This window comes from Tasmannia lanceolata, unplaced genomic scaffold, assembly GCF_043159265.1.
Source record: "Tasmannia lanceolata isolate RefF3 unplaced genomic scaffold, GAP_Taslan_0.1 ptg000011l, whole genome shotgun sequence".
Lineage (NCBI taxonomy): Eukaryota > Viridiplantae > Streptophyta > Magnoliopsida > Canellales > Winteraceae > Tasmannia > Tasmannia lanceolata.
In genome coordinates, this window is record NW_027518688.1 from 26549240 (window position 1) to 26571660 (window position 22421).

General features: G+C 37.8%; 1 protein-coding gene and 2 pseudogenes across 3 annotated transcripts; all 3 read right to left on the bottom strand.

The window, feature by feature from the left end:
- Nucleotides 1-511: 511 nt before the first annotated feature.
- On the bottom strand, nucleotides 512-11564 carry LOC143886828 (uncharacterized). Of its 2 annotated transcripts, XM_077390970.1 has the most exons (8): nucleotides 11344-11564; nucleotides 8405-8827; nucleotides 7942-8006; nucleotides 7427-7825; nucleotides 5156-6815; nucleotides 3800-3897; nucleotides 3139-3280; nucleotides 512-1530 (listed from the first exon to the last, which is right to left on the bottom strand). In XM_077390970.1, exons 1-8 carry the CDS (start codon nucleotides 11510-11512, stop codon nucleotides 851-853), a joined length of 3636 nt encoding a protein of 1211 aa, XP_077247085.1. In that variant the 5' UTR covers nucleotides 11513-11564; the 3' UTR covers nucleotides 512-850. The 2 variants fall into 2 exon arrangements, with proteins under 2 accessions (XP_077247085.1, XP_077247086.1); XM_077390971.1 differs by lacking the exon at nucleotides 11344-11564 and having other exon boundaries at nucleotides 7922-8006; nucleotides 8405-8456.
- A 1273-nt stretch (nucleotides 11565-12837) lies between these two features.
- Nucleotides 12838-15285, bottom strand: LOC143886090 (eukaryotic initiation factor 4A-3 pseudogene; annotated as a pseudogene).
- Nucleotides 15286-15691: 406 nt separating this feature from the next.
- LOC143886829 (eukaryotic initiation factor 4A-III homolog B-like) lies at nucleotides 15692-21760 on the bottom strand (annotated as a pseudogene). Its single transcript, XR_013253929.1, has 4 exons — nucleotides 21337-21760; nucleotides 17832-18072; nucleotides 17625-17705; nucleotides 15692-16016 (listed from the first exon to the last, which is right to left on the bottom strand). The product of XR_013253929.1 is annotated as a eukaryotic initiation factor 4A-III homolog B-like (transcript).
- Nucleotides 21761-22421: the final 661 nt, after the last annotated feature.

Consider the following 22421-nt stretch of genomic DNA (forward strand, 5'->3'; position numbering starts at 1 on the left):
TGAGTTCAAGTTAGACATCCATTAATTCGTGATTATTTTGTAATATGTAGAACATATGGAGCATTAGACTAGAGGTGTTATATGATGTTCTCATTTTTTCCTCCAAAGAACATATGGATAAAACTCAAAACATGCGATAAAAGTAAATTTATTGCAGTAGTATTTAATAAAAACAGATAAAAAAAGATCCAGGAGTATCACAGTGAATCCTAAAGTATTGGAATCCGACATAGGTACATCGCCCATTCAGAAGAATCCATGTAATTAACATAGGTTTCCCTTCAAATGTTTTGGAATTGCACATTTACACAAGTTTGAGGGTTAGGATTTTCTAATGGGAAAGTTTTTTGAGGCATGGCCCACCCAAAGATAATTGAAGTGGTCACTACCTGTACTGTTGCCTGCCCTTATTTTCTTTGGAAATAGATTGTGGTTTGAGGTTTATCTTATATACACGTTAGTTTTTAAATTATAATGGTTAGCATTTCATGAGAACTTAAAGATAAAATCATAATCAAGCCTAAACTGGAAAAAAAAAAATTAAGCAGCAGAAACAAGTTTCTCATACACTACTAAATAGTTTTTTAAAAAATTACTGTAATGTACACTTTAAGAGCTAATCTGATTTACTTGTACATCTTACAATGCATAACTGATAAATAAACCCTAACCTCTTCACTTTAATCTCTGTCAATAAGTCGCCGCCTTTTATAAGTCCTCTTAGCTGGTGCTCTGCTGCTCTATTATGATTAATAGAGTTTAAGGAAATTATGGTTGAAATAATGAATGGAAAGTAAGAAACCCAGTATTTCCTGATACTTAATTTTGCTTCTTGGCATAGAATAGTTAGTCAACTTTCCGGCCAATCCAAATGTTCCAAAGGGTTATAATTGACCTGCCAAGATCCTTTTGCCAGCTCATCGAAAAGCTGATTCCAACCCCAGCCCACATAACCTAAGAAAAACCAATAATCATTTGCTAATTGGGTTCCTATCCTAATCGCTTCAATTACTCGAATTGTAGCCAACTGACCGCCAAAGTAAAAACTTGGGACGATTTCAGAGTAACCCTCTTCAGTAGCTCTGCGAGTGAAGCTGAGAAGAGGCATGCCTTGAACTATGAGTGGCCCTCCAAAGGACAGAGGAGCCTGTATTAGTGGCATTGATTCCTCATTAAGCTCTAAGACAGTGTTCCACTTGATGCGCTTATTGATAATCAGACCTTGAAAACCTTCGTTTTTATCCGCCTTTACAATAAGAACTGTAGATTTATCAAATGGAGGTGCACTAAGAAGCTTGTCGGTGGCTATAAGAACAGACCCAGTGTCTAAATGTTGACCTTTGTCATGAAACCCATCTGGTATGTGTGATCTGACAGAATTGTGTTTGTCATCTTGGCTTGGTGTACTATTAAGTAGGACTTCATGGTACCCTCCCTTTGCTACAATAGTTTGCTGTTGGGCTGAACTAGCAGCATCATGTAAGGGATTTGTGCTCTTGTCTCCCTTTCGTGCTCTTGTCCACAAAATTCCTAAAAAATCCAGTAAATGGGTTTTTATATGAGAGGCAAGTACCTTTATCCAGATAGAATGAGAAGCGTTCCAAAATAGAAAAGGCCACCAAACAACACAATCAGAAATAGTGAAATAAAAGGCACTTTTTTATTTCAATTGTCACCTGCAGATCTATGTAACAAAAGTCACAGAACACTCGAAATGATAATGAAAGACACTGATCAAACATGATATTTAGGAGGGCAAATAAATTTCCTGTCAGGAAATTATTTATGTATGAACCACATAGTTGTTCATGTATTTAATTATCATATCTATAAGACATTGTACTTACATGGGCAAATAAAATATTAAAAAGGATAACTATCAGTATAATCAAATAGCTACGGATGTGCTGCTTGTCTAGGTTTTGCAGAGCCACCGTGCCTTTGTCTAGGCTACTCGGCCTAGGAGCAACAGGCTTCTCTATGTTTTTTTCTATGAACTGGTATTATTTTGCAAAATGGCTTGTGAATTGAATGATTCACACAATTTCAATGGTGGGTTTGTGTTCACAACAAGTTTCAAAGACTCATCAAGACATGTTAGGAGAGAGTACAACTTCAATGAAAGGTTTCTTGCAGAACTATGCAAGGGGACATGCTGAAAGTGCATGGTAATGATCATGTGAATTTTCTCTCAAGTGTAACTGAAGGCAGAGAGAGAGAGAGAGAGAGAGAGAGAGAGAGAGAGAGAGATCTGGTATGAAAAATGCAGACAAAGTTCTTGTGTAATTGCACAAAAGAAATATCTCACACCGAGATGGACATGAAAAGAAGCTAATGCTATTTCAGCACAAAATTGTGACCTATAAAGGATATTTCTCATAAGGAGAAGAGTTACGCTGGCAAACGACTGGGATGTGGTTCAAACTGCAACCAAGATTAGCAAAATCAAACTGCAGTTAGGCACACAAACTTGGTTAACTTCAATAACCCAACTGCTCAAATGAACTTGGATTATCGATATAGCTTTACTGGATGGTTTAGATTGGGGCGCCTGATCTATCCAGGGCATTCTTCAATATTAGGGCCCCTGGTGCACAAGACTCCATATCTTGACCACCTATAAGATAGTAAATAAGAGGACCCGAGCTCCTTCATATACAAAGAAGACTTCGGTAATTTTAATAAGTGATAGATGTGCTAATAAACTAAAATTGCAAGAACATAGCTTAAATACAATAGAATACATGGCCATAATATGCAGAATCAGGAAAAAGTTGAGTTTCTGTTCTCAACAAGATTTCTCCAAGAGTAGGATTATTATCCATTCCAGATGAAAAATTGGATAATCACATAAAAAGAGAAGATAGAGATCATCGGCTTGAAAAGAAATAAAGATTTCCAAAATTTATTTTTTCGAAAGGAAGATATTCCTCAAGTCATATCTCCAAATCCATCATGCCTGGGAAATTTCTTCACTAAATTCCTGGAATGTGGTGACAACAGTTTAAATGCCTTATCCATTGCAAACCATCTTAAAGACCAGAGCAATGCCGGTGCAAAGATGAGAAGGGATAACAACAAAAAATTCAACTCAGAACAAAAACACAAAAGGCATACAAAAAGTAGAGGAGCAGCAACCTTTATTTTCACTGAGATGATGGGAATTGCTTCCATGAGCTGCGATAAACTCAATGATATTAGTTACTGATATATCTCCTTGATATAAGATTCCATTCTTTTTCTCTGCTGGAAATAGCATCAGTGCTGGATAAGCTTCCCTCTGCATATTTCAAGTTTCACACAAAGCTAACACGATAGTTAGAGATACAAGTAGAACTTAAATTAAGAAAAAGAAGCAACAGGTTGATGAATAGACTGAACCATAGTTGCGCAACTTGGTTTGTCAGTTGCAAGCCAGGACAATTAACTCAGAAGTAGGGTGAGTGGCTCAAATCACGTGTTCCATATTAGCTCAGTCCTCTTGAGCTGTCATTCAACTATTCAGATAGTTGCATGCCTTGGTAGCATGCACGCATTTGCAGATGCACAACACCGACATACTAGGTTCTATAGATATTAGTGAAGGTAATAGATAAAATCTATTGTTGGGCTTATGCAAAATCAAACCACACGTCTATTAGGGGAAAGACGAGTCACATCCACTCCTAGGTCATCAGCTCAAAGGTGTGCAACAATGAATTGTCCAGACAAGAGGTACATTATCAAGGAAAATGAAGTGTAACAAACTCCGATAAACCTAATATTTGGAGGAATTGAATGAAAAGTCCAAAATAGTTACCTGAGTCATCGACTTTAGAAGAGCACTGCAGTCATTCAAGGTACAATCCATAGCAAAAATGTGCGGCAGCTCATTCAATACGACATCTTCCACGTTATCTGCCATGTATTTACCAATGGTAAAAAAGAATACACCGTTGACATGGAAAAAACTATTCCTATCAAAATTGCTTATATCACTGGAAATTTGGAAGGAATAATGGAAAGCATTGTCCATGCAGAAAGAAGTGAGTTTATGTACAAAGATTTAGCTGGAAAATAACCAGGCAACACAAAAACAAATGAATCATCAAATGGAATTACTTTAACTTCCTGTTGCTGAGTATAGTACATAGAGTTAATTTACGTATAAAAGGCATTTGCATCTTAGTATTTACTTTGGAAATTAATAACTCGTGCCACTTTTGAGAACTTTAGGCTAAAAGTTGAGGTGAACAAGCCTGAGCATTGTGAAGTACATCAAATGAATTTTTTGAATGATGGAATATCAGAATGAACCCCATAACAGGGCAAAGAGAAAGAATGCGAAGAATCTGCCTGAAGAGGACTAGAAATATCTGAGAGTTAAACACGATATCTGATGCACATGATTACAGCATGTCAGCTATTAGGAGTTTATATTACGATTATGCAAATAATATCAACACTCCCTTGTATTATTAACAGCAATCCTCTCTTTATTTGCACTTTCCTAAATAGATGTTGAAGAGCTATTACAATTCCCCAAAAACTATCAATAGTTAATCCGTAAAGTGTGTAACATGAGGAGGGCAATTATCAAAACAAGGGGATGTGTATATCATATCCCCTCAATTAACAAGTGACCAAAATGTTTTGTTCTAAAATTTGATTTTGGTGATAGAACAGAATGAAGCAATATTTACCTAGAATCTGTCTAGGTGCCAGAGTGTTTATCGAGTATGACTAGAAATCATGAGGGTTCTGCTCGCACAGGTTCACATGTTAATTCATATAAATATTATTTATAATACATGCACCACATTTTGCATGCTATATAAATAGGAATGTAATATGTACTAATATAGTATACAACTATTCACTTACGATTTTGGTTTATGCATTTTGGTCGTTTCGGTGAAGATGGAAACAGAAACATTTCAGTCATTTCGTGTCGGTTTCAGTGGAAATTTAAAACCATTATTTTCCTTCTAACACTCGATTGTCTAAAAGAATAGAATGAAACACATATACATCAAATTGACCCATGAAGCGCATAAATGATCCTTCAAATCAACCAATATAGATACACATGGAAGTACTACCAAAAAGTTAAGGATCTATGGAAGAAAACAAGGCCAATAGTATATATTCAATGTAGTAAAAGTAATACATTTACCTTGGATCATTGTGGATTCTCTGTTTTTAGATTCATTTTTCATACTCGTGTAGCCCTTAAATGCTCGATATACCTCACGAACCACCAGTTCCATACGTTGGCAAAACCCACACCAATTATTGGTAAAAAGCACCAACACATCCTTCCTCCAAGCATGGAGAACATTTTGATTGTCAGAGCATGAGAATGCGTACCCCCCATCACACGGCCTAAATCCTAGAATCATCTCAGAAAACATACTGGGTGTAACTCGAGGGATTGAGTCAGATTCATGGAAATCCAAATTTACAAAAGGTGGCCGTGCGGAGTCCCTTGGACTTGGAAGAAAAGATTCTGAGCGTTGATATGAAATAAGACTTCCATTCATAAAGCTATCAACAAAATAAAGTAGAGAAGAATAGCTAAAAACTGTCTCTTCAGGGAAAACATAATGTTGTTGCAAAACTGGATCAAGAATTACCACAGACGGAATCTTTGAGTCTGCAGTTAAGGACCTAAGCAATCGGTATCCACCATCAGAAAAGAAAAATGAGCCCTTAAAAGCTTGGTCCCGCACTCTGTGTTCCTCCAATTTGTCTCTTCTCGCTGAACTGCTGTCCTCCGCCGCACCATTTCCTATCACAGATGTACCCAAACTGTCACCAATAATTAAATCCTGTGAAGCCTCGTCTGTAGATTTATCATTTGAGCCCCATTCTGTGTGCTGGTCTGGACCCTTCTGAATATTTTCTTCAAGGAATGATATCCCCGGTGAATCCGGTGAATCCTGCTCCGAGCGAAGAGGTTGTTCTGCACAGTGTGCGAACCTCCCAGCGTCCTTTTCTTTACATATATGATCATCTTTATAAGATATTAAACTCTCGGCAGTACCAAGTTCAGAATTCATAACCTCTTGAGCTGGTTCTGTGGGAATTAACTCTAAATTCCCATCACTATTTGCCGTAGCTTCTTGGTTATGAGAAAACTCTGCATAAATAAATTTTGGTTCATCATGCTCCACCCCAGTTATAGTTATGGTTTTCAATAAATTACCACCGTTCAAGTCAATGTTGTTTTCAATAATAGATTCCATGGGAAGTTTGGGGATTTGAGACTCTTGACTCATGAGCATGCTGCTTAAGGATCTCTCCAGTTGATCATCTGTCTTTTGCGATGGCAACCTATCAACTATTTTGACCTCAAAATCATCAGACAAAAGCTGGAAGCCGGCTTCTCTTGCCAGATCGCTTATTTTTGCTTTCTTTTGAAATGCGGGATTCTTTTTTTGAAGCAGGTATGACAAAATGTCATGAGCTGTAGTACCTTGTGCTTCACCAGCTATATTATCTAAAGTAACAGTTCCACCTTCATTAATGACCATAACAGCTATCTTATCCATGAATTTCACCATGCCATGTGGTGGTGAGTGTTCCATCATCAGATTTCCACTCCTCTTTCCAGGAAAAGTTCGTGTTAATAATCCCTCAGTGGTGGCGGTATTTTGTCCTCCCATCATCTGGTAGGAAACCTGATTGTGTAGTGCTAACTGCCTAAAAATCTCAAGAGCTGATTTACTCTTTTTTCTGACCTTTGACAATTCAGATGATCTATCTACAAAAAGAATTATCGATGGTTTGTTCGCAGGTAATGGAGGCTCAAGATTGTGCCCCTCATCTTCCAGCTACATGATAAGAAAAGAAAAGTTAACGAATCCGGTGGCATTGAAGCAATACACTAGAAGAGAAACACTTGAAAACCGTGATATAGAAAACATAACGTAAAGGGGCCGTTTGGATACGCGGATTTTAGAATCCGGGATTTCTTCAAAATTGTAGCTAAGAGACAAGAGAAGAAGCGGACCAGCCGTCGTTTTTGACTCATTTTATACTTCTCTCCCTTCTTTCCGTCAGCAAGAGAGTAGCAGATCCTCCCATATTTCCAGGTTTTAGAAATCATAGGATGCAGGAGAGATTTTTAAAACCTGAATTTCTCACTTAAAATCCAAGAAACGCTGTCAGGACAGCATACAACAGCTTGATCATGAACCCTCTTTTACACTGTTTTCAAACTAAAAACCTGGATTCTAAAATCCGCATATCCAAATGGCTCCAAAATGATAGAAATAAACACAGATATATATGAGTACAAATATCACTGGAGGTAGTAATTATGGAGGTAATACAAGAATTATAGCAAAAGGAATAAAGGATGCCAATTTCCATACCCACATTTCAACTGAAATTTTAAGTGCATTGAATTAAGATGTTAACAAAGAAAGATTAACAAGCCTACCTCCGTGACAAGTGATCCGTGCATCAGCAGGGTGTTCTGAAGGTCATCTTCTTCATGGAGTATCTTTGAACAATTGCGGCATCCCGTGAAGTAAAGCATAAGAGACCATGTATCTGAGTTTCCAACACCCAAAAATGATAGCAAAGCTCTATTAGAAACCGTACCAAACCGTTGCCTTTCAGGAGGGAGGAAGTAATCTCTTGCAGTAGAGGTGAACTTTGAGAAAAAAGCTTCAAATCTTTGAAACTCTTCAAATGTACAGGACATCCCAGTACCAGCTTTTCTATTTTCTTCATCCAATGAAGGAGAACTTTCATTTGCCCAGGTAAATCCCCCAAGCCAAGGAATCCCACTAAGCCCGCTTTTTACATCACAAGTTAGCTTTTCATTTATCATCCCCTGTTTTCGAGTCAAAAGAAAATTGGAATCAGGATTGTCAATACCCGATGCATTGCCTTGAATTTTTGTTCCATAATCAGTCTCAGTGTGATGTACATTTAAAAACTACCAGCCACCTTCTGATTTTTTGTCCTGCCAAATGTAAGTGCTCTATCAGCTTCGCCAATGAAATTTTCTCCCTCTGCAATACAAGGGTGATCAATATCTAAAAGGAACAACATGACTATGAGAAAACAATGGGAAAGGCACCCATCAGTAAAGAAACAATGAGTAAAGGCTGGAACCAAAAAAAAAAAAAGGTACATCATTCTGAAAACGCTTTACATGTTACCACTGGAACAGTACTTTCACTCCATCTTGTATGAGTATGAGTTTTTAAACACTGATTATTTCTTCAAGTCATAAATCTATGTTTACTGTTTCATCTATTTGCGGAATTTCAGCATTATTTGCAAAAAATCCAATTAAACTAATAACAATGACGAATATTTATGATGAAAGCCCAATATTAAGAACTAGAAGGCAGTATATATGTTGCATCTCTAGGAGGTTCAAACACTATTGGTTGAGAGGACCCACCATTATCTGATGCATCTTGTACGTGCAACGCATTCTCTCTCCTATCATCTTTCATTTTCTGTAACAATCTGGGTACCCAACCACAAAATTCAAGGAGAAGAACAGATTTATCTGTTGACCGCAAAAAAAATTTCAGGTCTTCAAGGTTGTTTAGGGGTTTCAGCGGGATTTCTTCAGGTCGAAGTGACATGAGATGATTCGCTGAAGATAGTATATTTTGTGCCCGAAGTCTCCCTCGGTATTTGTATCCAATGGAATGATGATAGAAGATAAATGTTACTCCCTTAGTAGCACCAAGGACATCAGCTAGTGTCTTCTCAGCATTTCTATATACAACCATTAGTTTTAGATGGTCAAGTTTCTCTTGTTTGTATGCAGCTCGATGTACTATTTCTTTCATAAGTGATCGAGACTCACCAGACCCTGCACATGAAATATAGCATTTTGTCATGATTAGAGTGAGGAAGTGAGGAATTGCAACATTTATTTAAAAAGACAATCCTTTCTAAAAGGTGCCAATCTCATCCCAAAGCATTACTAGCTATACAAAATAATCCAATGAATAGGACATCTCAATTCATTGTCTTTGGACATAGAAATGGGAACAAATGTTGAAAATTGCATATAGTGTGGTGCGGCACACAGACGATGCCATCAAACTTGAACAAAATAAGGCAAGCTATGGAATTTCACGTTAAAACTTTTATAAAGGCCAAAGGTAGAACAGGATGCATGGAAAGTTAAAGTGATGGCACATGATCAATAGTGTCATGTGGTACTCATTTAGAAGTTTTATAACATAAAAATGGGAAAAGGTGGTCTGTGATACACCGTGGTCAACAGATCCTATTGAATAACACCAAGGATGAACCCATTTGTAGTGTGAGTCGACTAAGAGTCTGTGTTCCGTGGACCAAAGAACTGGTCTTGTACTCTTTTGGAAATAATCTTTTTTGAATGAGAATAAGCATTATATTAAACAAGAAAAGGGGCAAGCCACAAGCCCCAAAAAACGAGATGGTCAAGATACTCTTTTGGAAATAATCATTTGCATTCCAAGGTAATTTAGAGACGTAGACTCACCAATGAGTGCAACAAGCAAAACACAGACACGGGGTGAGGGGGCATGTTGATTTGTGTTTAGCATTTTCAGTACTATAATTCTTTTCTAAACGGCAAGTTGGTGTAACAAATGGTACTAATGGCACCATAATCTTTTTTGGACGATAGATATTCTATTACTGAGAAGGAAAAGCGATCAAGCTGGTCGATATAGAAGAAGATCAAAACTACAAAACAAAAACAAAGCATAAAGTACACAATCAATTACGAAGAGAGTTAAAGAACTCCAATGTATGCCAGTCAACCCTAAACTGGGCAAGAGGGTCCGCCTCACTATTAGCAGATCTTCGAACATACTGGAATCGAATTGGGAACCCTCCACTTGATTCTGAATTTTCTCAACCATATCCGCAAATCTCCAAGGGTGAGACCGAGTAACCAACTCCCATCCATCCATCATATAAACTGAGCCTCCCTCCACTATGAGCTTACGCAAGTCATTGTTGTTCCTTATTCCCTGGAGCAACGCCCTCACCTCAGTCTCATTGGAGTCGTTTATACCATTGGGGCCCGAAAAAGCCCACCTGATGAGGTCGGACTCATCTCTAAGGATTCCCCCCACTCTTGTTGGTCCATGGTTATCTATACTTGATCCATCGAAATTAAGCTTCACCCATATTGGGGCAACTGACTCCACCCTTTCCTTGCTAGTACAAATCTCCAATTACTTTTTTAAAATCCCGACACAAGAGATAGTAAGCAAGACGATCTTCATGTAGAGAAAGAGCAACCATTTAACTGCATTTTTAAAGATTCCAGCATTCCTCTCCTTCAAGAGAGTCCAATAAGTAGCTAAGCGTACTACTTCTCAAAGGATCCTCCCTTTCTTAGGCGAAGGAGCAAATGACCAGCTGTCAAGAAGCTCCTTTGAAAGTGAAAAACCTACACCACCCCCAAATCTCCCACATATTTAACTCTCCACCTCCCTGGCAAACCTGCAATGAAGAAAGATATGGTCTACTGACTCGCTTCCCTTCACACATAGAGCGCAATGATTAACGATAAGGATATCACGATCAAGAAGGTGATCAACTATCAACATCTTGTCCTAAAAAGCGGTCCAACCAAACCCGCAAACTCTAGAAGGTGCTAGGAAGGCCAACACTCAATCAAGTGCAAAGCAAGCAGGTAAGGAGCAAAATGGTGGTACAAGGAAGTAAAAACCCCAAAATGAGTTCCATATCCAAACCCTTTTGTCTCTGCTAGACTTTTGAATGTAGATGGATTCGAGAATGTCAAGGAGAATGGCAATCCTGTCAACCTCCCTATCAAAAAATTTTGTCTGAAATTGATCCTCAATGAGATCCATTCCCCATCCTTCTCAAAGCACTCTTGCACAAAGCTTCTTTATTAACAGATATCGCATAAAGATAAGGGAAAAAATCCATAAAACCTACATCTTTGAACCAGCTATCCTAGTAGAACTTCTCCCTTTTAGTAAATCTTTTGCCATTCAAAAAAAAAATGATAGATCTGTCACATCCTCTCCAACTCTAATCCATGATTCAACTTAAAATCAATTCGTAAATTAGAGTATGAAATCAGGTTCAGCACAACTGAAGATTAAACAGAATATATACTTGCTACTATGTTACCTTTTCCAAAGTCTAATCCTAATCATTGGTTGTATTAGAGATTCACAACAATAGAAAAAAATCAAACAGTACATCATCATCAATTCATCATATATATAAAAGAAAAGGAACAATTTCTATCAATCAAGAAAACCCAACTCATTTACTAATTTTGCATAAAAACCCATCAATCTAATTCGTTGAGAGAGAGAGAGAGAGAGAGAGAGAGAGAGAGAGACGTACAAGGGACGGTGATGAGGAGGAGGATATGAGGGTGGAGTCGGATCTGAGAAGAGAAGTTTCTTTTGGTGAGTATCTGCCATTCAAAACTGTGATTAGATTCTGAAGTGATGAAACCATGGGCAGAGAAGAGAAGAAAGAAGGAGGCGAAGATCGTAAGTTTCAAGGCCATGGAGGTACCGCCTCTACAGTCTCAGAGCCTTCGCTACCCAAAGATTTTGTCTTTCAGAAAGTACAAATAGTAATAAGAGTCCTAAAATTACGTCCCACTTTTTTGGTACTGCCACACATAGGTTTTTACCAAGCCGTTCGTTTTTTTTATTACTGAAAAACATGGATTTTACAATCCTGGATTTTATAAGCTAAAGGCTGGATTGCATAAGCTAAAGCCAGGATTCTATAAGCTAAAATCTGGATTTTACAATCCTGGATTATAAAATCCAAGTTTTAACTTATAAATCCAGGTTTTAGCTTGTAAAATCCAGGATTTTACAATTCTGGATTATAAAATTTATGTATCAAAACGGCTAATCTTGAAAAAAACATTGTAAGAGAAATTTCACCTAATGGTTGGAACTTGGAAGTACACTTCTCACTATTCACCTATTGCTGAAAAGTGATGCTGCAGATAGAGTAGTCATTTGTAATGCTTGAAAAACCCTGACTTCAAAAGCTTTGCTTAATTTTCCTAACCATGCATTAGTGTCTTATGAAGATCTTTTTGGTATGCAGATGAAAGATAGGAGAAATTGTTTTCTTTCTTTTCCAAACTTTTTCAGAAAATTCCTGTAATCCAAACAGGGCCTCTTTGAAAATTCCTGTAATTCAAAGATGCCCTAAATCAGATTTTTTAACAGACACCAAATTCATATATCAGACTAGATTAACAAAAAAAAGGGTTACCCTAATCCTAACTAGACCCCATTCACATCAGTAATCCATATAACAGTCCAATGTGTTCTTGTCACGGTCCTGATCTTGATCAGATTTTCAAATAAGGAGGCCCACAATTGATTACAACACCTACTAAAAGGGGCCAACCTTTATGATCATATGTGATCACCACCATCCGTGCCGAAATCTTCATGGGTTACATGTCCTGATCAGATAATAACTTCAAAAAGGCTGAAACAAATAGATAAAATTATGATTGACGTATCAAAAATTAGAACATGTTAAATAACAATCGGCATAAAACCCATCAGAACCATGATAATATCACCAAACCTGAAATGGGCATCACAGAGAACCCTGTTCTAAAAAATCTATCTACCAAAAACATCAATCTAGAATTCAGTATCAACCCCAGGTCCTGTCTTGTTCTTGGGATTACAGAAAATCTTCACGTATTCCAGTCGCAGAAAACCATGAAAATACATCTTTTAACAAGATCAAAGATCAGACGCGGCCACAGAGAAAGATGAGCATTGTCCAGTGTGCTCTTCTGTCCTGTCACATAGCACACCCATTTCTGAAAGAAAACCATCACCACGGACATCATATGAGATCCGCCACATTCATTGGCATTTCATCGATCTGAGTACTATAATATTGCTCTATGTCTCTTAGAAATCTGATGTCATCACTGCGAACAAAGCTTATTGCCACACCCTGCAAACCACCATAATACCAAGATTGGAATGTCAGTTCCCCGTCAAACTACAGAATTGCAACTTTTTGTGGACAATTTTTACGCTAATTTCTCAGCCCAATATGAAGAGGAACATTTTTAAGATCATTTTTAGGTATAAAAACATGTTTGAACCCAAAACTCAAAACATATAAGGGGAGACGCAATGTGTATAGCTGAATGGAGATGCATTTAATATCGACACAACAAATAAGAAGCATTGAATTTAGCTAGCTGATGATAGAAAACTGAAAACCAACAGATATTGTATCCTACATCAGAATGCTCCGTAAAGAATCAAGTGATTTCCTCATTTAACCACGAAGAACTTAATATTATTATCTAGAAAATAGCATATTACCTTACGACCAAAACGGCCAGAGCGACCAATCCGATGGATGTAGAGCTCTCGATTGTTTGGAAGGTCATAATTGATCACCAAAGACACCTGTAAGTGGCAGAAACAAGAAAAAAATATCAAGATTCAATTGGAAACTGAAAGAGATTAATCTACTAAATTTGATTGATTACAAAGAACCCTAATGAGTGTTTATATAGAACACTCAAAGGAATAATGGTAAACATAGGTGATAAAGAAAAGTATGGGAAGAGATAAATAGAGATTATCCTAATCTAGCCTATCATCCTAATCTAGTCTAGCATCTTAATCTACCACCTGGTCGATCCAACAATGAGATTTTTTTTTTTTTTGAATGGTCAAGAGGTTCATTAAGAAAAAAGACCAAGATGGTCAAGATACAAGAACGAATAGAAAAGTAAAAATAAAGAACAAGAGGAGAAAAAATCATGGCGGTAAGAAGTAATATTGTTCAGAGGACGACAAACACACTTCTTCCTTGGCTAACTTATCCGCTTCCCCATTACCCGATCTCCTTATATGCCGAAATGAGATATTTGAGGACCTTGTAATGTCTTTAATCCCCTCAAAAAGCTCGGCGAATCTCCAAGGAAATACATGAGAACCACTAAGCCACCGAATGACATTGAGGGAATCTCCTTCAACCACCACTCTGTCCAAGACCTCCACGTCTAGTAACTTGAATCCCGGTAAGCAGCATGAACTTCCACCTCCAACAGTGAGATTTTATATGCTCAAACATGAGCCCTCAAACGTATGTGAATTGAAAATTGACATACGTTTTATTACAATAAAATGTCCCAATAAGCAATGTAAGTAGAATCCGTTGATTGATGCGAATTATCGATGTCTGACTTATTGCCTACCGATGACTGACTGAAATGAGTTGACGCTGAAACTGAAGGAGGTGTTGCTTGACAGGTGAGCCGCAAAGTGGGCTAACATAAGCCAATGAGTTATAGTAGGTCGTTTTCTCAATGGGCATGATGGGCCTCGATAAGCGAGTCCACATGTGTCAGTTTTGTGTATTGATCCTTATAGGAATGAGTTGATGCCTCAGTGGGAAAGAATGTGGTTCAATGGATGAGTCCTCATAGGCCGATTTTGTGTAGCCTTATGGAAGTTGAAAATATACTTTGAGGCAAACAACCCAAAGGAAATAGGGAACCACAACCGAATAAAGCTACTATTTCATGCATGCACCTCAAATGAAATGACCAAAGAAGAAAGTAGGATTTGAAAAATAAGAAAGAAGGGAGGAGACGCGACTACTAGTGGCTAGCGGTGGCGACAGAAATTATCAACATTAGGAATAGCACGAGGCAACCAGCTGACAAATGACTGTCAAGGCTCTTTCTGCAGTGTCGAATATACACAGCTATTCCTCCCTTATTTTCTTGGACCACTTCTTTCACAAGCAAAGATTTGAATGGCAGCAACACCAATAATGCGGAAAGAAAAAGCAGTACCAATAGCTAAACATCTGCTCAATAGAGAGAGCGAGAGAGAAGGGAGGGGGAGGGGGCAAACGAAATGGAAGAAAATGAGGCAGGAGGGACTTTGTCATCAAAAGCATCTTAAGGTTCATCACAAAAAATCAAGACGCACAACTGATTTCAGCATCCCAAATCAAAATTATAATATGTATTTTAACAGCTTATCGCAAACCAATTTGAAGTTGAGTTCTCAATTGACTTATAATGAAAATTGCAAATTTATCTGATCACGAATTCCATAGATAGAAATAAAAAGCAACTAATGTCTATCACCCCAGGAATTAAATACTCGCCTGCTGAACATCAAGGCCCCTTGCCCACACATCTGTTGTGATCAGAACACGGGTTGTTCCCGACCTGAACTCTGCCATTAATGCATCTCGCTCCTTCTGGGGCATATCACCATGCATGGAAGAGACTGTGAAGTTATAGCTGCACATCTTTTCAATTAGCCAATCCACCTGCCCAAAGAAAACACAAAGATGACAGTTGGAAACTAGTAATCAATAGAAAATGGTTTAGAACTAATAAACAATAGATGATGGTTTAGAAGTAATACACAATGGATGATGGTTTGGAATCAATAATAAACACACAAAATCGATTAATTGAATATATCTAAGATGAAACATGTATTAGAAACCCAAAACTAACTGCAAGGCTAGTCGTTTTAAAAAAATTCAATATAAAAGCCCCAAACCCCACCAGAATGTTCCAGCTCTACAATCCACAGGTCCCTATTGAACCAGGTTTGTCAATTATTCCAGCTCAGTAGCAAATTGTGACCAGTTATGTCAAATTTTCAATGAAATAAATACCCAGCAAGGCAAGGGGATGAGATGGAAGTCACCTTTCGCTTTGTGTTGCAGAAAATAACAGCTTGGGTGATGGTAAGGGTATCATAAAGATCACACAAAGTATCACTTCCATTCTTCTCTCTCAACAGCAACAAAGAATTGTTTGATACCCTGTCATTCAAACAAATAAATAAATAAATACACTGGAATTTCATTATAGACCTGTTTCCGCAACCATAACTTAGAGAAAACAGAAAATCATTTACCTCCAAAGTCGACTCATCACGCTTCACGAGTATCCTTACAGGATCCGCCATAAACTTCTTTGTAATCTCCAGAATTTCATGAGGCAGGGTTGCGGATATCAATACAGCCTACCAAAATCAATCCAGAAATATCAAAACTGGCCATAATCACACTGATCGAAACATTCTCTCAGTTTCTTCCAAACGGTAGATGTTATAGAAAATGTTGCAGAAAGATACACATGCCAAGGTAGCATACATCACTGGATCAGCAAGAAGCAGCGGTATACCATTAAGAAATTCACACAGAACAAGATGAAATGATTTTCACGAATGTGCCATGAAATGCTTCTATTTTTGAAAAGAATGAGAAAAGGACAAATGCAAGAAACAGACAATAAGTATGGATATGAGACATTGTAAAGAAAAAAGATTTTTTTTTGAAATGGCATATTTTATAAAAGAAACAGAATGGACACCCGAAAGGGAATACCCAAAGATACAGAACAAAAAATAAAAAATAAAAACTAATTACAAAATGACTAGGCCATCAAATAGGAAATTGATCGGACCAATTCATCGAGATGCATACCACCCCTCTTCTAGCCAAAGCGTCTGCCTCCTCATTAGCAGAACTTCTAACATGAATCAACTCAATATCTAATTCCGCCAATATATCTTCCATTTCGACAAAAAGATCCAAAAACCTCCAAGGTGGAGCCATCCCACCCCTCAGCTACCGGATAACATTAAACGAATCCCCTTCAACAATTACACTCTTCGGACGGACCCTACTGACCTTTTTTATGCCATTGAAAGCTGCTTGGACTTCCGCCTCCGTAGCGTCAGTCACACCTAAAGGGCCCCAAAAAGACCAAAGAACCTTGTCGGCATCATCAGGACATAAACCTCCCACCCCGGCTGGACCAGGATTCCCAAAGCAAGCACTATCGAAGTTTATTTTTAACACTCCTTGAGGCGGTGGTTCCCATCGTAAAGAAAAAAGATAAATAAATAAAAAACATAAAAAGATAAATATGAGACACAAAATAGTAGATTCTTTGAATCCAAAGGCAGATTCTTTTGATGGTTAGTCCAAGAGGGCATTGTGTCTCCCTAAAGTGCACTACGGTAAATACTGTCTACAACTCTTGGGAGGATATTCAAATGAGCTGTTGTAAGGAGCGACCCTGTCCCATATCATATAACAAAGCCTCATCTTGCTTCCATTAGTAAGTAATCCTTTTTCTTCTGCCAATCAAAGAATATATCCACTTACATGTGGCACACACGCATGGGGTCCAGACCATTTATTCTGAAGGCAACACTGTCGACAGGCCATTTCCCAAAACAAAAAACAAAATGGACAATCTTAACTGTCCAATCAGAGGATGAATGAGATTAAACGTGAACTGTTAAAAATCGATAAATAAAAGACCAGTGCCAGTGGTTGGCAATCATGTGGAGTTAGGATTGCCACATTGGTGTAAGTTGACCCCCCCCCCCCTTCCGATTTATATTCATATACGTATATTTTCTATTCTGTGTAGACAGGACATAAGTTTTTCAATTAATTTTTTTTATTTTTTGAAGGGTTAAAACTTTCAATTATGAGAAGGAAGTTCTCTGGTGTGAGTTACAAAACAACAAAACAACCCCTTCAATGGAATAATTGGCAACGAAATGAATAGAAAAGCCCAAGCAATGAAAGTTTGAAAAACAAATGCTGAGGTATACCTGAAGGTCTGGTGGAAAATATCTGTAAACATCATATATCTGATCCTTGAATCCTCGGCTTAACATTTCATCAGACTCATCCTGTTTCAATATCACAAAGAACAAGTCAAACTTATCTTCAACTGCTGAAGAAATATATCTTGGAAGCTCCCTTTGCATTAATAAAATAAATTTGTAAAAGGTCATGAAGAGATGCCATGAACTAACAAAAACTAATAGTTTAATAGCTCTGGTACGTAATGTCTTCCTCTTAATCATGTCACAGACTCTGCCTGGAGTTCCGGAAACCACGTGAACTCCATATTCTAGCTTCCTTATATCCTCGCCTATACTCTTGCCTCCAATGCATGCATGGGCTTGTACATTTATGTAATCACCAATAGCCAAAATTACTTTCTCAGTCTGTGAAGCGAGTTCTCTTGTAGGTGACAAAATTAACGCCTGCACCCTGCAAAAAGAGAAATGTGTCCATATTAAATTTATGTAATCACCAATACGCAAAATTAATTTCTCAGTCTGTGAAGCGAGTTCTCTTGTAGGTGACAAAATTAATGCCAGCACCTAGGAAAAGAGAAGGGCATCCACATTAAATAGAACAATGATGAACAGACAGAATAGACTAAAAGCTGCATATTGTAGATGTCATGGAGTCCATAAATTTCAACTTCTACTTCATTCAGGCATGGGATTCCAGTCACAACGACAAGGAAGAGAGAATGAAGAACCGGTAGGGGACCTAGAACATAGGCTTATATTTTACCTCAGCTGGCACAACAAATTGGAGAGAGAGAGAGAGAGAGAGAGAGAGAGAGGGAAAATTCCTCACAGCTAATGTAAGAGAAGAATGATCCTCACCAGCATCAGGTGGTCTAGCGGTAGACGTCGATCACGCGATAACTGGGTCTTCATGGGTAGAGTCATCGCTATCAAATAAAACATTTAGAGTGCCATCTTCATTATATTCGACTGGCCTTCTTTAATGATTTGCAAGGTATTAAGAGAGCCGCAATCATTCAGGTGTATTTTATCTTCCTAGCTCTGGACCCCTAGCTCATTATAGGTAATCTCCAATACACAGTACCTTCCAAAAGATCACTTAGTGAGTTAGTGGATGATGAGAAATGGTTGCTCACATTACTCATTGGTCAAAACGAGCACGCCAAAGTCATTGGAGAATCATAGTAGATGCTAAGTCTCAATGCAAATAGAAGATATAAACCAATTCTGGATTTAATATTTTCAATTTACTTTCCAGGCGAACGAGGACATACGACCAGACTTGCTTCCTTTTCTGATTCAAAGTTTCCAGCCATAGGAACTTCCTCCTCCACGACTTTCATGTACAGTTACCTAGTTACACGTTTCAATATTAAAAAATATCTGACGCATTTGAGTTGGAGGCCAAAACTTTCAATTGTAAGTTGATCACCCAAGACAGCCGTGAAAGCCACCACCATCAAAGGCCACTCAACGTTAATTTTCTTCTTTGGGACGGTAAAAGAATTTATTAGAGAATAGAAGAACATATTACAAAGGAGACAGAGGTTGTCCTGCCTATGGACCCACTCTTAGCAAGAGAGGTTGTCATTACGTGAATAGCTGATCTAAGAATCATGGTTTTAAATTTCGGTTTCGGTACCGGTTTTGGACCCCACCGAAATCAAAATTTCGGGCAAAATCCGGTGAAACAATAAAAACACTATTTTATTTGATACCAAATTTTGGAATTTCTGTAATTTCGGTCGAAATTTCGGTAAAATAATAAATTAATTAAAAAACAGTTTTTTGGATGAAATTTCCGGGAAAAACGAAATTTCGAACGAAATAAAATACCATTTCGGGTAGTAGTGATTTCGGTGTCAGTCTCCACCGATGCTCGAAATTTAAAACCATGCTAAGAATAAATAAAAACGTGATGTCCGCTACACAATTCAATGCTAATTGATGGGTGAATGTAAGGAGTGTGCCCACTCCCTAAAGAGATTGGCCTCCACTATTAATGAAATCCTATACATGTTTTTACCAGAAGAAGAGTGGTACCAATACTCTAACTCAACTCAACTCAACTAACGCTTCGTCCCAAACTAGTTGGGGTCATCTAATGAATCCTTTAGAAAATTTTCATGGAGAAGGTGAAAGGATCTACCTGGCTCAAATTGACTAAGTCTAATCCTGACACTAGTTGGGTTTCATCTACATGGATCGTTTTCTTCTATTCTATCATATCCAAGGTCAAGTGTGGTACCAATGATTTAGGATTTTTTTATTTTTTGAATGGTTACCATTGATTTAGGGTTTAATTTCATCTTTAGAGATTGCATCAGTCGATTTAGGGTTTAATTTCATCTTTAGAGATTGCATCAGTCGATTTAGGGTTTAATTTCATCTTTAGAGATTGTATCAGTCGCCAAACATAATAGATTTATGACTCATCTGAATAATGCTGTGCTTTGATTCACACGTCTGATTCCAAAGAGTGGAAATACCATAGGTGTGTTTTGGGTGCACATCTGGTCTATGTCTTAGAGCATAAATAATTACCAACCTTTTCTTATATATTTTTCAAAATGCATTACTTAATTATATGCCATATTTACAAATAACCAAAGTTCTTCAATTGAAAAATAATAAAATCAACTTTGAATACATGGGCTGCCCCTAAGAATTGTCTTCTACTCCAAAATCATAGGTGAACGGTGTGAAATCCCAAAGATTGGTTAAAAATCCCAGAGATTGGTTAAATGTGGTAGCATAGTATCGCTATGTTCTTTACTATGTCCAATTAGTTAGAATATGCTATAAAATTATCATTCAAAAAAATAATTATATGCTATAAAATTAGTTACAACATGAACAAAATTCTAGGGTCTCAGAATTATGGGGTTTCCCAAAATTCTAGGGTTTAACAAAATTCTACGGTTTTCAATCACCACTATCAATAACAAAAAATTCTAGGGTTTTCAATCACCACTATCAATAACAAAAAATTCTAGGGTTTCACAAAATTCTAGGATTTAACAAAATTCTAGGGTTTTCAATCACCACCATCAATAACAAAAAAATGCTAGGGTTTTCAATCACCACTATCAATAACACAAAATTCTAGGGTTTTCAATCAGCACTAACAATAACACAAAATTCCAGGGTTAAACAAGATTCTAGGGTTTCAGAATTATTGGTTTTAACAAGATTCTATGGTTTAAGAATTCTAGGATTTAACAAAAATATTGGGTTTCAGAATTCTAGGGTTTAGCAAAATTCTAGGGTTTTCAATCACCACTGTTAGACCTAAAATCAGTAATAGGTACTGCAGTGACGTCAGAGCTGAGCTGGAGGACCCGATGAGCTGAAGTGAAGGAACTAAGGATCTGTGTCCTGCGAGGACACAAGAGCAAACGAGGTCAGAAGACCAACCCGGGGTGTTACTCCGGACATGCCCTTCGACACTCAAGTCAGTATTTGCAGGACAGAACTTGGTCGTTCCTTCAGACCCCTTGCTTATAGCGTAATAGTGGGGGTGTGGAAATATCAATTCCTTATAAAAAAATAAAAGGTAGGCGTGGATTTGATATTTCCACCATCCCTGCTATTAGATTAGAGGAACTTCCTCTAGAGCGGTCTGGAGCCAAGTGTTATTTCCAATAAGAACACAACCAACAAAACAAATTGAAAAACAAAAAGAACAACAAAAAAAATAGATAAAGAGGCTTACTCTCGATTGGAGGTATCAACCATCTGGCAAACAGTGAGGGCAATCATGGAAGTTTTTCCTGTACCAGACTAGGCCTGGGCGATTACATCTCGACCGTTGACGATGGGCATTACCGTTCTCTGTTGAATCGCCGAGGGTTTTTCAAAACCGTAGGCATAGATACCACGGAGAAGATCATCTCGGATTCCCATCTAATCAAAGGTCGAGATCGCCTCCACGCCTCTGCTCGTCTCAAACATCAAACGGTCATCGTCCACAGGCGCGTTTCGGTTGCGAGGGACCACGGTAGCCGTCGCCATCGCCACTGTAGAAACGAAAATAGGGTGGGAGAAGGGAATATGATACCCTCTGAATTTTCTGTTCTACTTTTCAGCAAGTATTCTCAAGTGCTTGTTCAGCAAGTATTCTCCTACAGGATCTTACTTTTTCGACTAAAAGATAGGAGGAGTCACAAACTACAAAGCCATAAATAACCGTTTATACAACGTAATTACCCCTCATTCTGTGGCCCACAAGCAGGGGTGTTCATTATTCGGTTATAACCGAATAACTGAACCGAATCGGTTTGTTCGGTTCTGTTCGGTTTTTTTCCTTTTCGGTTCGGTTTCGGTTTTTTTTTCTGAAATTCGGTTATTTGGTTTCGGCTTCGGTTATCTAAAAAAAAAAAATTATGTTAACCGAAATAATGATAAAAACCATTATTAAAAAAAAAAAAAAGGTGCTATATGGGCACTCCGTAGGATGATCAAAACTGTCCATTTGATTGATCACAACTTAATTAGGGTGTGCTCAAAAAATCATTTCGATTGGATGGTCCTAACCCTCCGATCGAAACCGAGATATTGTTTTTTTCCCTCTTTTTCTCATACTATTCGGTTAACCGAAATAACCAAATTTTGTATCGGTTCGGTTTTTAAAAATTTCGGCTATCAAATTTCGGTTCGGTTATAACTGAATAACCACCCCTACCCACAAGGATTTGGTCTTGCACTCTTGCCGTCGAATGTAATTATAGTTGGGGTTCTTATAATTAATGCTCTATAAATTTGTAATCTCCTGTGTCTTATTGCTCACATCGGTAATCT

Coding starts and splice junctions, on each gene's coding strand:
- LOC143886828 (XM_077390970.1), bottom strand. CDS start 11,512: ATGGCCTTGAAACTTACGATCTTCGCCTCCTTCTTTCTTCTCTTCTCT. Junction 3,898..5,155: donor AGAATCCACAATGATCCAAG/GTAAATGTATTA, acceptor AATACATGGCAG/ATAACGTGGAAGATGTCGTA. Junction 1,531..3,138: donor TCATCTCAGTGAAAATAAAG/GTTGCTGCTCCT, acceptor TGGATTTTTTAG/GAATTTTGTGGACAAGAGCA.